Source organism: Triturus cristatus, chromosome 5_1 (genome assembly GCF_964204655.1).
Source record: "Triturus cristatus chromosome 5_1, aTriCri1.1, whole genome shotgun sequence".
NCBI classification, from domain to species: Eukaryota; Metazoa; Chordata; class Amphibia; order Caudata; family Salamandridae; genus Triturus; species Triturus cristatus.
This window is the reverse complement of record NC_140587.1, coordinates 48,546,205-48,563,936: the sequence shown is the minus strand read 5'-3', so window position 1 is coordinate 48,563,936 and position 17,732 is coordinate 48,546,205. Positions and strand designations below refer to the sequence as shown.

Below are 17,732 nucleotides of genomic sequence, written 5' to 3'. Positions count from 1 at the left end.
TCTACAGTAAGTTCCCCTGGAGGGGAAGGGTACAAAATGGGAAGGAAAAAATTGCTTCAACCCCTTTTAAAAAATCCTTGATGACGGGAATTCTGAAGAAAAACAGGGTTTTGAAGGATGTTTTCTATAGGCAATAAAAGATACTAGGTGGAGAGAATTGAACGCCAGATTGAACCAACTGGAGAAAGTAAGGGGGAATTACATTTTTCTGGCAAGGTGTAGGTTTAACATTCTTAAAGGAACATCATATGCAAAATCTCTTCCATTTGCGACACCTGTGGAAGGCCATTTAGCCTCTTTAAGAATGCCTATGCAGACTTTCGGCCAAAATAATTATCCGAACAGCACTAGCTCAGAAGCCATCCTGTCAACTATAAGAGGAGAGAGCTGGATGTCCCATCTGGCCACTGAACTTCGTTAGCAGGTCTGGGCTGCATGGTAGTTTGAGATGTGGACAGACCGGAGAAGGAAGCCCATGAACCACCACTGAGGTGGCCACTCCTGAGGTATGAGGATAATCTTGATTCTTCATTGAGACAATTCGTGGAAGTCTGTTGGGTTCAGGTGAATCGGCGGAAAAGCAAAAAGCAATTTGCCGGACCAGTAGACCCGCAGCACATTTCCTAGTGTGCTAGGTTGGAAGTACCTCGAGGAGAAGCTTCAGTATTTTCTGTTGTCCGTAGTGACGAAGAAGTAGATGGCTGAGTTCCCCACCTTAGGAAGGTGATTTGGACAACGTCATCGTTTAAGACCCACTCGTGGTTCTCTTGTAAGAGTCTGTTGAGAGAGCCTGCCTGCCTGAGCATTTTATACACCTGAAAGGTGAGCTGCTTTTAGCGTGCGGTCCCCAGCTAGAAGCCATTTCCAGAATGTCTGGGCCTTATGTGACCAGAGCCTGGACCTCGTCTCTCCCTGCTTGTTGAAGTAGTACATGATTGTTGTATTGCCCGCCTCAAACAGCAGAGAGTGGGATCTGGCGGACGGATTAAATGCCTTCAGCGCTAGATGGAGAGCGCGCGGCTTGAGGATGTATGTCGATTCCCTCTGTGCCCAGTTGCCTTGGATTTGGAGGCGATATATGTGGGCTTCCCATTTCAGTAGTGAGATATCCGTGACTATCGTTTGAGGAGGGATTCTCTGATGAAATGACATACTTCGAAGTAGGTTGGTTGGAGAGCACCACCATCTGAGGGAAAGCTTAGAATGAGGGGACAGCTGTATCCTGTCTTCTCAATTGCTTGCCAGTTGGAATCTCTGGTCCACTAAACATTCCTGCAGAAGGCGCCTGTGGAGACAGGCCTTCAGAGCGAGAAAGATGTTGGAGGCTATTGAGCCGAGTGGCAAGGATACTGTTCTCACCCTTGGATGAGCGGCTTTCTTGAAAACCTGACACTTCCTAAGGATCTATAACCGTTTCTCCTCCAAAGGACACAATCTTGCCTGTATAGTGTCGATGGAGGCACCCAGATAGTGTATAGTCTGGACCGGGAGAGGTGTTGACTTGTTGTGGATGACCCTGAAGGCCCAACCTTTGGAGGAGACTGCACGTAAAGTGAAAATGAAGCTGAGCTTCTTGAGGGATGGACGCTTTAATCAGCCAATCGTTTAAGGGCAGACAAATATTTTGTGTCTCCAAAGGGCAACAGCTACTGTCATGCACTAGGAGAATGTACTGATTAATGTCTTCAGGCCAAATGGAAGTTCTTGATACTGATAATGGTCTCGCCGAATTTTAGGAGCGACCTCAATTATATGCTTTGCAGCTGGCTTCTGCTTGAAAAATTGTGAGATGGAGTCTTCTACTGGAGATAGTGACAGAAGAGAGGAAACAAAGGTTAATGGCTTAGTGCCTATTGTCTATTGTCCCTTACTTGATACTAAAATGGGTATGAGGGAACATTTTTGGTCCTTGAGCCTTTCCAGGCCGAGCGCCGGACAAATCTCCATTTATATATTCTATGTGCGGCATCTTATTGCCGAAGAGGGGAAAAACTCTGGATCTGAAATATCAAGTATTGTCTGCTGAGACTCTGGAGTAGGACCCTAAGACGGAGCCAAGAATGCTGGGTAAAGGGAGGAATCAGTTACTCCATTGATGACCTTATTAAGCACTGTGAAGCCTGTATTGACTATTTGTAGGAAGACTTCCCGTTGTACCCTAGGAAGATCATTCATCAACTTCACAATGGATTCCCAGAGCGCTGTCTCATAACATCCTCTTGTACCAGTATCTTTCATGGAGGTTGCGGCCGTGATTGATGGTCAATACAATCTGTGAGACAGAAGATTCTGAGCAGAGGACAAGAGAATCCTGCTCGAGAGAAATCGATATAGCAGAGGCCGGATGTAGCACAATTCCTATGGTAGCTTAAGAGCATCGGTATTAAAGAACGTAATGGTCACGAAGCTGACCATGATATGTTAAGTGGTGCAGCATCTCTTTCCAGAATCGTTTAGAAAGAGAAGAGCCTCAAACTATTTCTGAAGCCAAAGACAATGGAACTGACATCTGTAATGCAGGCCAGCTAAGAAAAGCAAGACGGCGGAGAGTCCGACAGAGTTGGCATAATTCTCCCTGTAGAAATGGAGGAAGAGTATTGTGATTGACGCCTAGATCATGTGCGTGATCTGTCTTGATCAAGACACAAGACTTTGGAGGTGAAAACGCCTATGAGATGTGATGGCACAAACAATGGTGCTTATTTTTATTTCATTTATTATTATTATTATTATTTTATTTATGTATTTATTGGAGGAAAAAGGAATATGCTACTTACCAGTATGCATCTGTTCTTGGCATGTAGAGCTGCAGATCCACACACTAGCATAGAAGATCGCCATCTGGTGTTGGGCTCGGATGCTTGCACGTTGTTGTTGTCTTGGAAGAAGTCTTTGTAGTCACAAGGTAGATGACTCCTCCCTTGGACGATAGTGCGCATGGGCATCAACTCCATCGTTAGATTGTTTTTCGCCATGATGGGAAATGATGGAGTTAGAAGAAGAGAGAGAGATGTCCAAGTGTGATATCTAAGTAAGATAAAGCTGGAACAGATACAGGTCCCGGGGAGGTGGGTGGGCGTGTGTGGATCTGCAGCTCTACATGCCAAGACCAGATGCATACTGGTAAGTATTATACTCCGTTCGAGGCATATGAGCTGCAGATCACACACTAGCATAGACTATATAGCAGTATGTCCCCTAGCGGTGGTCACCTGTATCGGTTGCAGCAGTTTGAAATAAAGTTTTAAGGATAGCTTGGCCCACAGAAGCTTGTTGCTTTGCTTGTACGTCAACACAATAGTGTTTAGTGAAGGTATGTGTTGTAGACCATGCGCTGCCTTACAAATGTCTTCTAAGGGAATGTTCCCTAAGAATGCCATGGAAGCCCAAGGTTTGCATGTGGAATGTGCTCTAGGAGGAACTGCTAGTGTGCGTTTAGCTTTCTGGTAGCATATTTGGATACATTTAACTATCCACCTAGCAATCCCAGATTTGGAGATGGGGTTGCATTTATGTGGTGGAGAGAAAGCTACAAACAATTGTTTTGTTTTGCAGAAAGATTTAGTTCTGTCAATGTAGTAAAGAAGGGCTCTTTTAACGTCCAAGGTGTGAAGAGCTCTTTCCGCTACAGAGTCTGGGTTTGGGAAGAACACTGGTAACTCTATTGATTGGTTGAGATTAAAAGGAGATATGACTTTTGGAAGGAATTTTGGATTTGTCCTAAGAACCACTTTGTTACGATGTAATTGTAAGAATGGTTCTTGTATGGTTAAAGCCTGGATTTCACTTACTCTTCTGAGGGATGTGATTGCGATAAGGAAAGCTACTTTCCATGTGAGGAACTGTAGTTCGCATTTATGTAGAGGTTCAAATGGGGGTCCCATGAGCCAATGGTTAGATTCCACACCGGAGAGGGTGGTAATCTGGGAGGAATAATTCTCTTTAGTCCTTCCATGAAGGCTTTGATCGCAGGGACTCTAAAGAGTGACAAGTGCTGTCGATTTTGTAAGTAAGCTGCTAATGCTGCTAGGTGGAGACGTATGGATGAGTATGCTAAATTACATCTTTGCAAGTGTAGTAAGTAGCAAATGATGTTCTGGATGGATGCATCCAGTGGGTGTATATTATTATTAGTGCAGTAAATGGCAAATCTTTTCCATTTTGCAGCATAGCAAGCTCTAGTTGTAGGCCTTCTGGCTTCTTTTATAATATTCATGCAGTCTGGTGGTAGGCTAAGGTAACCGAACTCTAGGCCTTCAGGAGCCAGATCGCCAGATTCAGTTGACCTGGGTCTGGATGTCTGATCTCTCCATGGTTCTGGGTTAAGGACGGGGAGAGATACAGCTTTTGGTGTGGAACTAGAGAGAGTTCTAGCAGTGTTGTGAAGCACGGCTGGCGTGCCCATGTGGGAACTACTAGGATTAGTTTGAGAGACTGCTGCCCGAGCTTGCGTACCACTAGTGGAATGAGTGGGAGAGGCGGAAATGCGTACGCAAATCTGCCTGACCAGTTCATCCATATCGCATTGCCCTTTGACTCCGGGTGGGGAAACCTGGCGGCGAAGGTTGGGTATTTTGCATTTTCGTGTGGCGAACAGATCTATGTCTGGTTGGCCCCATTTTGAGAAAAGGGGCAGTAGAACTTGGGGATACAGTTCCCATTCGTGGATCTGTTGTGTCTGTCGACTTAACAGATCGGCAATCTGATTGTGAACCCCTGGAAGGTGTTCTGCAAGTAGGTATATGTTCTGAGGAATGGCCCATCTCCAAATGTTCTGTGTGAGCTGGGACAGCTGCAGAGAATGTGTGCCTCCTTGTTTTTGTATGTAATACATGGCTGTCATGTTGTCTGTCCGGATAAGGACAGCCTTGTTTTGTACATGTATTTGGAAGGATTTGAGTGCTAGGAATACTGCTAGCAGTTCTAGGTAATTAATATGGAGCACTTTCTGTTGAGTGGTCCATTTGCCCTGAGTGGTGTGTCCGAGTAGATGGGCTCCCCAGCCTATGAGCGATGCGTCTGTTGTCAGCACTATTTGTGGAAGAGGCTCCAGGAACGGCCGCCCTTTGGACAAGTTTGTTATGTTCTACCACTGTAGAGAGCGATGTGTGAGGCTGTCCACCTACAAAAGATCTGTAAGTTGTCCGTGAGCCTGGTTCCACTGATGTGCTAGACATTCCTGTAAGGGACGCATTTGCAGTCTTGCATAAGGCACAATGAAGATGCAAGATGCCATCATGCCTATGAGCTGCATGAACACTCTGGCTAGAAGAGAGTGTTGGTTTTGAAATGTTGTGATAAGAGTTTGTATACTGGCTATCCTAGCTGGACTGGGATATGCTAGGGCAGTGGAGGTGTTTATTGTAGCACCTAGAGATTGGTGGATATGAGAGGGTTGGAGATGAGACTTGGGGTAGTTGAGGGTGAACCCCAAGTTGTGTAATAGTTGGATGGTTTGGTGAGTGTGTAGAACACATTGGTCTAATGACTTGGCTTTTATTAGCTAGTCGTCTAGATACGGGAAGACATGAATTTGTTGTCTTCTGAGATGTGCTGCTACTACTGCAAGACATTTTGTGAATACCCTGGGCGCGGTTGTTACCCCGAATGGGAGGACTGTGAACTGGTAGTGTTGTCCGTCCACTACAAACCTGGGGTACTTCTTGGGAGCAGGATGTATAGGAATGTGGAAGTAGGCGTCCTTGAGATCTAGTGTGGCAAGGAAATCGCCTTGTTGCAGCAGTGGGAGCACTTGCTGAAGAGTGATCATATGGAAATAATCTGAGTGTATATACAGATTTAGGGGTCTGAGGTCGGGTATTGGTCTCAGAGTCCCATCCTTTTTGGGGATTAGGAAGTACAGTGAGTGCACCCCTGTCCCTTGATGCTCTAAGGGAACTGGCTCTATTGCGTGCTTATGAAGCAGTGAGAGAACCTCTTGTCTGAGGAGCGTAAGATGGTCTGCGGACATGGGACGCTGTTTGGGCGGCATGTGTGTGTGTGTGTGGGGGGGGGGGTAGCTGTAAGTTCCAGGCAGTAACCATACTGGATAATTTGTCTTACCCACTTGTCTGTTGTGATGGAGTTCCAGACAGGTAGGAACTGTGTTATTCTGCCCCCGACTGGAGTGGAATGGTCTGGGGGGAGCGGAAGAAAGTCACTGTTTTGTGGCAGGGAAGGTGCGAGTGTTGTTATTACCTTGACCTTGACCTCGACCCTTGTTGTTGCTCCCTCTGTAGCCGCCTCTAAAATATCCTCTACTGGGGGATGGTTGTGTAGTGGCTTTGAATGTAGATGAGGTGTCTGCGCCCATATTTTTGGAGGCTCCTCTGTAGAAGGAACGCCGAAAGGAGCCACGCGTTTGTGGAGACTGTAATGCTCCCATGGACTTAGCAGTCTCGGTGTTCTTTTTCATTTTTTCAAGGGCAGCGTCTACAGCCGGCCCAAATAGCTGTTCTTGGTTGAATGGGTGACTGAGTATGGTAGTTTGTACCTCTTGATTAAAGCCTGCAATGCGGAGCCAGGCATGTCTGCTGCGTCAAGTGCACATTTAATTGAGGCATTTGAAATTAGTTTGCCCTCTTGGATAAGGTCATTTGCCTGGGTTTTATACTGGTCCGGCAGATGTTGTAAGAGATTTTCTAACTGGTTGTAGTGTGCCCTGTCATATCGTGCCAGTAGTGCTTGGGTGTTGGCAATATGCCAGTGATTAGCTGCTTGTGCTGCTACTCTTTTGCCAGAAGCTTCTAGCAGTTTGGATTCTTTATCCGGGGGTGGTGCATCTCCGGAGGTCTGGGAGTTGGCGCGTTTCCTAGCATTGGAAACGACCAGAGAATCCAAAGGCAACTGTCCTTTGATGTAAGTAGGATCATCAGGGGCAGGCCTATATTTCTTTTCTATTCTAGGGTTAAGAACCCTGGCACGGACAGCGTCTTTAAATACTTCAGGGGCGTGCTTAATGACTCCTTTGATCATAGGTAATATTTGCACTGACTTTTGGGATTGTTCAAAAGTGTCTAAGAGGAAATCTTCCTCTGGTGCGTCGGAGTGCATTGTAACCCCATGGTAAAGTGCAGCTCTATTTAATAATTGGCCAAACCCCAAGTGATCATCTGGGGGAGATGGTGTTGAGGGATATGGTTGTGGGTCTGGGTCTGGTGGGATAGGGAATGCCCAATCATCAAGTGGTGAGGTATCTGGATCCGTGAACGGGTCATTAGGATCCCTACCCCCCCCAGGTCATCATCATCTTCATCTGGAGGTGGTGTATGTGGTGGAGAAGTTACCAGTAAGGGTGGTGTAGGCAGCGGAGGTGGGTTAGAAGGCATTGTAGGAGAAGAAGGGGGCATAGGCGATGTTGCAAAGTCCTTCTTGTGTAGAGGAACTGGAGCAGATGGTGTGTCCAGTTTTCGTTTTTTACATGGCACAGCCGTGACATGTCCAGTTTTTGGGTTGATATAAATCTTTTTCTGCCTCGGATCGATGGGATCTGGGTGAAAAAGTTCTTGTTCCCCGGTAACAGTTTTCGGTGCCGATTTTTTCGGTTCGGAGTGAGGTTGTGTTTGATCCTTATAGCTTTTGGAGGTGTATGAGAGTCCTTAGCCGTTTGTTTCGGTGCCGAGGATGTTTTCGGAGCCGAAGCTGGATCTTTAGGCTTGGGAAACTTTGAAGCCGGCTCTATGGGCCTTGGCGTTTTCGGTGCCGATTTGGAGGTGGAAGGCGTCCGAGCCGATTTCGGCGCCGAGTGTTCTTTTGGCTTCGGTGCCGATGGTGCGGGCGGGACGATGACATGCGGTTTGCTTGGTCCCGGGTTACCGGAAGGCTTGTCTTTTTTCTTCGGAGCCGAGCCCGGATGCGGGCTTCTGAAGATGTTTTCGGTCTCGACTGGGGCCATCAGGCGAATTCTTGACCAATGCCTTTGGTTTTGGAGGGGTTGGGGCAGGAGCAGTAGTACTCACACGTTGCCCAGGAGTGATGAGGTTGTCTGAGTCTTCTGCCTCGGAGATGATTTCGAGATCCTCTGAATCTTCTTCTGGGACATCAGGGCCTTCATCAAAGATGTCCTCTGGTTCCGGAGCTGGTCTCTGTGCCATGATGTGTCTTCGAGCCCTTCGATCTCGGATGGTCTTTTTGGATCGAAAGGATGCACAGGCTGGACAGCTGGACTCGTTGTGTTCAGGTGATAGGCACAGGTTGCAGACCTTGTGATGGTCACTGTGCAAAACTTTTGTTCCACAACTGGGGGCATTTTTTGAAAGGCGTCCTTTCCATGAGCCGTAGGCCTTACGGCGTGGATAGGCCCAGCGGCCCGCGTCGATGTCCGGAATTGAGCCGATGAAATCGACGTCGAAGATGAAGGTGATTAGATTGTTTTTTCTGTAAATTTTGCGCTTCGAGAAGCTTGGAATTAAGATTTCCAACCGGAGCGGAAAAATTGCATCCAAACCCAATGGCGGAAAAAAACTATCTAAGGATGGAGTTGATGCCAATGCGCACTATCGTCCAAGGGAGGAGTCATCTACCTCGTGACTACAAAGACTTCTTCCAAGACAACAACAACGTACAAGCATCCGAGCCCAACACCAGATGGCGATCTACTATGCTAGTGTGTGATCTGCAGCTCATATGCCTCGAACACTGTTGTTTCAGGCAGTATTAGCACCGGAATGACTCTGAGAACAGAGAGTAGAGGTAGAGGAGGCAGAGGAACAGAGCTATTAATGACCTTAACATCAGCTCTCGTCGGCACCGAGATGGCGACATGCTCCTCGATGCTGACCTCCTGTAACAACACCTCAATGTTGATATGTCTCAAAGTCGGTATACTCCTCCTTGTTCTGACTCGCCTTGACGCTGAACCATTCCTTGACGTCAACTCTGACCTTGACATCGATGGTCATGGCGTTGAAGCTCATGGCGTCGAAGCTCATGACGTCAAGAGTCATGACGTCGATGGTCATGACGTCGATGGTCATGACGTCGATAGTCATGACGTTGATGGTCATGTTGTTGATGGTCATGATGTCGACATTCTTGACATCCATGACGGCAAAGCCCATGACGTCGATGGACATGACGTCGAGGGTCATGACGTCAAGGGTCATGACGTCGAGGGTCATGATGTCGAGGGTCATGGTATTGATGGTCATGGTGTCGATTGTCATGACGTCCGAGCCCATGACGACGATGAGCATGACTTTGATGATCATGCCATTAATAGTCATGATGTTGACACTCTTGACGTCCATGGCGAAGACCATGACGTTGGCACTCTTGACATCCATGACGTCGATGGTCCTGATGTCGATGGTCCTGATGTCGATGGTCCTGATGTCGATGGTCCTGGCGTCGATGGTCCTGGCGTCGATGGTCATGACGTCGATGGTCATGACGTCGATGGTCATGACGTCGACTGGAAAATATGTTGTTTTTGGGCTAAAAGCCTCAGTTTGGACCTTCCACGTCCTTTAGAAGTAAATGGTAGAGCCCTGGTAGAGGTCTAACCCTCTCCTTGCTCTTCAAAGGCAAATGGCAGAGCCCTGGTAGAGGACTGACCCTATCGTCGCTCTGAAGTCCTACCTTCAGACAATATTCTCTTCTTCATAGTATGCTAGAAATTTCCCGTAATCCGAAAATATTCAGAGATGGTCCCCCAGGCAGGTCATTTGGACAAATAAAAAAGGGCATTTTATTTGACAAAAAAACAATTTTCTGTCAGAAAAAAGCAAAGCTCAGTGCTCCAGGATCCTGTCAGCAGGAGCTGGAAAAAAGAACTGAAGCAACTGCCATCTGGTGAGCACGATGGGATACTGGTGGTCTCTGGGTTCTTAAAGGCGCAGTTTATTTTTTAGCCAAATAATGGCAGCCTGTGAGGCTATTCTGTCCTGCTCTCCTTCATTCCTATCATAAAAAAGGGTTTGTGAGGGAGATTTATGCTGCTTGCAAATCATCTCATATTGTCCTTATTTACTTTATGTTGGTCCTTTTCTGTCTTCATGATGAAGACTGTGGCCATTGCAGCCTTGGTATATAGGCTGCATAATCTGTCTCTTTCTTAAGTGTCTTTGCAGGCCTTCCTCAAGAAGGCAAAAGTCTACACTTAAGAAGATATATTGAAGTGCTCTGGGCTCCCGCACCTGGACGGTACTATTCAGTGCTTATGACTATAAATGGAAATCCCCTGCGAGAGAACTCATATATCCATCCCGTCCTCCGGTGTAAGTGTGCCATGGCCACTAACTCGATCACATATATCCTATGCTCTGGTTTTAAGGTTAGCCGTACCTGTCCACTCTTGCTCTCTCACTTGTCCACTCTTGCTCGGGGGTAGGTGAGCCACACCAGCACTCTCACTGGATCACATACAGTCAACCCTCTGGTACAAGACAGAAATACCTGGATACTCTCTGGTGCCTTCTGTGTGCACTGCATCATAAGGCTGAAAGTGAAAGTAGTGATCATCCCGGCCAGGAAGTGCTGTATGATGATGCTGGAGATTGCAGCCACTGTCACATTCACAAAGAAAGAAAAACAAAAGGTTACCTCTCAGTGGCTCTTTACCTAACTTTCAACGGGGAGCTAGATAGAAAACCGGGAATGGGAAGAGAGTGGGCTAGAGAAAGACAGATGGATAGGGTGGAGGTAAACAGACTTCACCAGATGGAAATGGGAAGTCAGAAGTACAGGAGAAGAAACAGCAGTGAGGAGACACTCAAAGCAGAACATACTCAAAGAGGGGAACAGGTCTCTAGGGAGCACTAGCCAGGTTTCTCTGATTAGACAGTAGTATCTCATTGTCGTGTATACAGTCGTACATTAATGCGTTCAAATAGTTAAGACAAAATGTGAATAAACAGCAGTTGAAAATGGGAGGGCATGATTTGTAAAGCACAGTGTAGATCTAGATTAGGCTGACAGAAGCTTAAAAATAAGACAGTAATTATTAAAGAAACTGCAGAACATACACAATATTACTTAAAATGGGGCCAATGCTGGAAAGAGGAAAAAGACAACAGTGGTCAAATATATCCACGGACTTCACGGCTGTGAAGAAGGAATTTTTGACGTTTTTCTTGAGGGTGAGAAAACAAGAGGCAAGCTTGATCTGGGTGCCTGGTGCATTTCTTAGGGTTTTTTGAAGTAGTTCACCTGGATAGGATCATTCTGGGATAGTCATACTAAAGGATTTCCCAAATGTAGAATGTGTAGCGAAGGATTCTACCCAGCCTAGCAGACAGCTTCCTCTGATAAGAGAGGGTTCAATAATAATAGAGGGAAGAGGGCATTGAGAGCACAGAATGCCAGACTACAGCTTTGGACCAAAAAGGGCAGAGCTCTGTCCTTTCTAATTCATGTAGCTATGTAATACAGTCAATATTTGGTGCCCTTGAAAGAATTGATAAAAAAAACTGCAAAAATCTGTGGCCAGGAAAAGTAAATGTTAGTGAGAGGGCTGAAGCTTGGAGAAAGCAGGACAAGAGAGGCGTGTGGGGCTGCCCAGGACCCTGGCGAGCAGAGACTTTCGACTGGAGCTACAGGGGAAAGAGGAACAGTATCCACTAATGGAGTTTGACTGTGCGAGCTCCTGCAAACGATGCTCTACAACCATGGTACAGCAAAATAAGAAAGAAAGCAAGGTTCATGCTCTTCTAAAGGACGTGGACTATTTCGCAATCAAAAAATCTTTCTGGCCTCTTGAAAATGGGAATCGATTGCAGCTTGACTTGTATTGATCTCGTAACTTGACCCAAGTTGCGAGAAAATTACTTTACAGATGACTTTCCATGTGAACTGCTGGAAACACTGCAGGACTGGAAGATTCCTGGGCCTATTGTCGGCGAAGGGGGGAGAAGGCGGGAAGCGATGTGATGTTTTCAGTGTGTGTTTTGATCCTGGCAACGCAGTGCTCAAAGTTTAAATTTCTGAATGTGTTTAGTGAGCCTTGTGAAATACACGTATTGTTTCTTTTGTATTATTGTCTGTCCCTAACCAACCTGGGGAGGGAACTGTCACATATCTGGAAAGAGGCTCGGTGCCAAAGGTGCACCCATTGACACCAAGTTATTTTTGGGCTACAGCATTTCACATGCCGAGCTTTTGCAGCACAACCTTATAATGGAGAAACACTAAGTCACTACTCCCAGAAACATAGGTCCTGCTGGTAAAAACAGGCAGGTGTGGCTGAAAGTGTCACCTGCAGCAAAGGGCAACTCAACAGCAAAGCTCTCACGTCAGACTCGTCTTTGAGAAACACTGGAAGAGTCAGGGCTGTCAAGGGTCAGCATTCGCCCTTATTGGCTGAGGAATGGTCAGTCACAAGCCAATATCAGCAGCAGAAGGCCAGTAGGGCTGGGTAACGATCGGTCCAGTGGCAGATTTGGGTCTTAAATGAATCTAGGGCTGGCTAAAATCCAGTCACATGTCGAAGCGGGACTGAAAGGATACTGGTACTGGGTATGTCATTCACATGGCAGGGTCACTTCTGAAACAGCAGTTGAGATAGAGGCAGAATCTTTTGCGTGGCAGCCTGTCACCTGAAGGGCGACAGAGCTAGAAAACAGTCTTGCCCCAACCACCTCATGTACCTGTCTGACTTTACTCCCACGCAATTAAAGGGGATGAAAATTAAAACTAAATATACAATATTTTTAAAAAATTCTGTAAGAAAACGAAGTTGACTGGAGACCTTGTTAATGGAGTAACTTTATGGAATAATTGGACCTGTGTTTCTAGCGGCTACCAGTTAATGTAAAACACCAAACATTAAATTCAATTACTGTCTTGAGGTAAACAGCTTTTAGAAGACAGACATTTCTGCGGGCATACCTTTAGCAAGCATGCCTTTACCATGAGTGTATTTAAGATAAGTGTGTATGTATATTTTACCTACTGGCTGTCGCTACTAGGTCATTTAATCAGGTCTGCTTTTCCATAGATAAAACGTTTTTTGGTTTGCGAATTACTTTAGCCATGTTTGACGAATCTTCACGAAACTTTCCCCAAAAAAGTTCAGCCACCTCAGCTCCTTCCTGGAAAGTTTCAGGGTGATCCGTCAAGCGGGGGACAAGAAAAAAGGAGTATCAAAACGTAAAATCTCCAGCATTTTCCAGACTCCTTTTAGATTGATTATAACAAAAACTGCTGAACGGAATTACACCAAATTTGGCAGGAAGCTAGATCTTGGTCCGCAGATTGTGTTTTTTGTGATTTGGTGTAAATCAGTTTAGTAGATTTGAGATGTTAAGAGTCATGAATAATTAGATATTTTGGCAGTTGGGCTCGCAAGAGTTTCGGAGGAGTCCCGCGAGAGGGTGAAATCATAAATGGAGCCCGGTGATTGGTCAAGAGGCCTATTTTTCTTGTGAGCCTTCATGCTCTCGCGGGAGGGACGGTCTCCTGCAAGTCCTGTGAGAGGGAGCGCTCTGATTGGCAGCCTGTTGAAATGTTAGTTTATTGTTAGAAATTGAAGGTGTTGTGGAAATGAAGTAAAAGAGCTATATAAGGGGGCAGCAGAAAGGCATGCTGTCCCCCTAGATTTAGAGAGGGTGTGTCTAAGAAATAACTACTGTGAAGAAAATAATTGCATATTGTTTTTGAGTTTTCAAAACACTATTAGTAGGAATGAATATTGTGGTCCTTGTTTTTGAGAGAAAATGTGTGAGAGATAAGTAATGTGATTACTTCACAACAAAAAGAAAATGCTACGATCTTGAGAGACTCCTGCGGGATTGTGAAAAGTAGGAAGTAGTAGGTGATGTTTGAATACCTTTGGCAGGCACACTTGTTACTGTAGGAAGGAATCTTACTGGAGATGGTGCTTATTAGAGTATACTAGTTATGCCCATCGGCTTAGGTAAGAGTTGTGAGTGAAGTACAGTCTCTTTCCATGCCCTACTATGCACACCTATTATCAGAGAGAGGGGTAATAGCAGGGAGTACAGTCCCTCTCCACTCACTACTGCACACAACTGTCATATGAGAGAGATGTGTCAGTAGACAGGCCAGTCTCTCTTACACCCTACTATCCACACCCGACATCTGTGAGAGGTATGACAGGACAGGCCTGTCATTCTCCACACTCTGCTACGTACACCAGTCATCTGAGACAGAGGTCTGAAAGGAAAGGCCAGTCCATTTACACACACTAATACGCACAAGTGTCATAAGTGAGAGGGGTCTCAGCAGAGAGGTCAGTCTCTCTCCTCAAACCTTATCACACTCACCTGTCATCTGAGAGAGAGGTCTGGCCGGAGAGGCCAGTCCCTCTCTACGCACTACTATGCACACCTGTCATCTGAGAGTGAGGTGTGAAAGGACAGGCCTGTTATTCTCCACACACTACTACGCACACCTGTCATCTGATAAAGAGCTCTTAAAGGAAAGGCTTGTCCATCCAGACAACCTACTGAGCACACCTGTCATCTGAGAGAGAGGTCTCATCTGAGAGGCTAGTCTCTATCCACACACCCTACCACGTACACCTGTGATCTGAGAGAGAGGTTTGAAAGGAGAGGGCTGTCCCTCTCCACTCATACTATGCACACACGTCATCAGAGAGAGAGGTCTCAAAGGAGAGTTTACTCCATACACACACCCTACTAAGCACACCCGTCATCTGAAAGAGAGGGCTGAAAGGGGAGGTCAGTCCCTCCCCCCTGACTACTATGCACACCCGTTATCTGAGAGAGGGGTCTGAAAGGAGGGGCCAGTCCCACAATACACCCAACTATGTACACCCGTTATGCAGGAGAGGGGTCTCAGCGGAGAGGTCAGACTGCACACACCCAACTATGCATAGTTGTTGTTTGAGAGAGGGGTTTGAAAGCAGAGGGTAGTCCCTCCTCAAACTCTAGTATGCACACCCATTATCACATGGAGGGTTTTTAGTGAAGAGGCTAGTGCTCCCCATATACTACTGTTTCCCTACAAATCTGGTGTGATCCAACAAGAGTTTTGTGATAGAGGGGTGCAAGCTTCAAGGAGCGAAGCTTGCCACATGGGGCTTGTCCGGTCCCACAAGACATTTGTGAGACCTACATGGAAACTCACTGGGCCTGCCACAGGGTGTTTTACAATCCCTCAAGAGTCTCACAAGATCATATGGGGACAAGTAAAAAATAAAAGGGCCAAGGCTCAATCAATAGTTAGCATTCTTATTACATGGTTAAATAAATGCTGTGATGTGATTGGGTGCAGAACAAGAGATAGTTCAGTTTGTTCTTGGTGCTTTGCAGGAAAAGGATATTGTTTGAGTTGTACTCAGCAGAAATGAATTTATTTGAAGCTGAAAGAGACTGGTGTCTTCATCTGCATTTAAGAAAGAACTCCAAGTGCAGGTTATTAATAATATATATTTAAGTTTGTTGTGAAGTGTCAGTAAGTGTACTAATATTGGTAAACTTATTTATACAGCATGTTTACAGAGCGAAAAGATGTTTAGGGAGGTGTAGATCTCTCAATATAGCTTTTGAGAGGTAGACATTAGAATGTAGAAAGATATCATTAAGTATTGAATATTGTATTGAAAGATGAAGTGTTCCAACTGTATGTACTGGTAGAGGCAGTCTTTCTCAAATAAAAAAATAAAGAATATGGATTGAGTTAATAAAAGCCCTAGCGTTTTTATGAACCTAACTGTACATATACTTCAGCTCTATGAGATGTTTGAGTGGTGATAAATCTATTTCTAGAGTGAAACACCGTGCTCAGTGTTAGCAAAGGATTCTCAAGAGGAATGTTACTTTTATTGATTATTTTGTCTTTTTGTAGGAGGAACATGGAAAACAGAAGTTGTTAACAATAAAACTAGCTCTCACCCGAGTGATGGCGGCAGTGGTGGGTTCTCAGGTTCCAGAAGAGGGAGATGACATATACTGAGAGTGACAGGGAAGACATGCTGGCCGAAGTACACCAAAATATGGCTGGTAGCAGGTGTGGCAAAAAGGAACATAGCATGAGCGTGGGAAGGGTCAACCGCCCCAAAGATTGAAGACTGGAAAAGAGATGTGGACTGGTGCCAGCAAGCCGAAAAGATTATCTACCAAAGTAGGAGCTGCAGCCCGAAGTGGGAAATGATATGGACTGCGTCGACTAACTACAGAACCGCATCATGAGAAGTGAGGTTGGGAAGAGCGGACGGGAGGGAGGAGGGGCTTGGGTATGTAAGTTGTGTGCTTAAAGTTGACACTCTCCTCCTTTTACCAAATGATTTGTATATGTGACCAAGTTGTAAACGGACCCTCTGATTTGTTGCCTAAAAGACTTACTTCTGTAAGTGTGCTACATGGAAAGATGCAAGAAGCAATGGTTGAATAAAAATAATGTTTTAAAAAAAAAAAAAACCTTTGCAGGTCTACTTGTCTCTGAGGAAAAATTATCTGCTTAAACAAACGGCAAAAAAGAGCCTTGTTATCTTAAGCAGGGTTATTGTCTTGTTGAGCAGTAACTATCTTGCCAGGCAGAGTGTATTCAAGTTGAAACGATGTGGAAGGACCTAAAGAGCTTTCCAGTTCTGTAACACCAGCTAACACGGCCCGAGCTATTCTTTGTGAGCTCTTTTTTAAAAATTGTACCTTGCAGATGTGCTACTTTAATGAGACTATTTTGCCACATTGCCTGCTATGAAACAGGATAAAACCCCCGACTCTTTGGCAGGATAAGGTGGCTAGAAGGCAGTAAAAGAAGCTCCATGTACATCAAAATCCAGTAGGCAAATGAAGAAAAAAGTGGGGAGACATTAGCGCCTGCTGATGTTTCGTGTTAAGTTACAATATGAAAGCAATTCCCTTTCAGAATAATGTCTGCACATAGGTTATATTATTCAGTTATTCTACCATACACACACTTTTTTTTACAATTTACTTTTAAAAAAGCCCTAGACATTCACACAAAAAAACAAAAGTTAAAGTAACATTATAGTTAGGTCTATTTTCACCAAAAAAAAACATAGAAATTCACTGAAAAAACCAAAGGTTAAAGTAATGTAATACTATGCTGTGTTCTGAACTAAAAAACTGCACAGAAATTCACCAATAATAGTTAGCAGCACTAATTATAACATGCACTTCCGCCATGCACTGCTTATGACCTCACAAACATCACCACTCATGGCATGTTCTCTGACATCACTGATGACATGATGACAACACTGACGACATCTCAAATGACATCACTGATGGCATCATCCAATGAGTGTGCTAGTGTTTTTTTAGTTTAAAACATTAATGTCACTGAGAAATTCACCTGACTATAACGTTACTTTAACATTTTGTTTTTTCATTGAGACATATATATATATATATCACAGCAACTCGCGATATTCACCCGCTTGCGCGCGGAAATCACCAGCGTAGACCAACTTTGTGCAGCATTATTTTATTTCCTCTGTGTCATGACGCGTTTCGGCCGTCCAAGCGGCCTTGATCACCTGATCATACGTCACAGAATTGCCCATTTTTAAAGTGCAAGTGCAACATAATCATTGATAAACATGGAAGACATACTAATGTTTGTATGAACATATTTCATCATTGTTAATACTTTTTGCGCGAGTGCAATTCCCCATATATAAAGGAAATCTAAAACATATAATAGAAGCATAAATGCCCTGTTTACCTCATATATGTATTGTTAATTATATTACTCAATCTTATGGTGGAAAAATAAATTTTGCATTTTATCCAACCTTTCTCATGAATCAATTAGTTGCACAATATACATCATATAATATTGAG

At 44.9% G+C, this 17,732-nt stretch overlaps 1 protein-coding gene across 9 annotated transcripts in view; it reads right to left on the bottom strand.

Moving 5' to 3' along the window:
- SLC33A2 (solute carrier family 33 member 2) overlaps positions 1 to 17,732 on the bottom strand; it is a 178,593-nt gene that overhangs the window by 24,544 nt on the left and 136,317 nt on the right. For all 9 annotated transcript variants that reach the window (XR_014961368.1, XM_085604373.1, XM_085604370.1 and 6 more), the window contains exon 5: positions 10,396 to 10,505. Coding sequence is in view for 8 of the 9 variants with exons in the window: in XM_085604373.1 (XP_085460499.1) it covers positions 10,396 to 10,505 (110 nt within the window). In the remaining variant the exon portion in view is untranslated. The remainder of the gene's footprint in view (positions 1 to 10,395; positions 10,506 to 17,732) is intronic.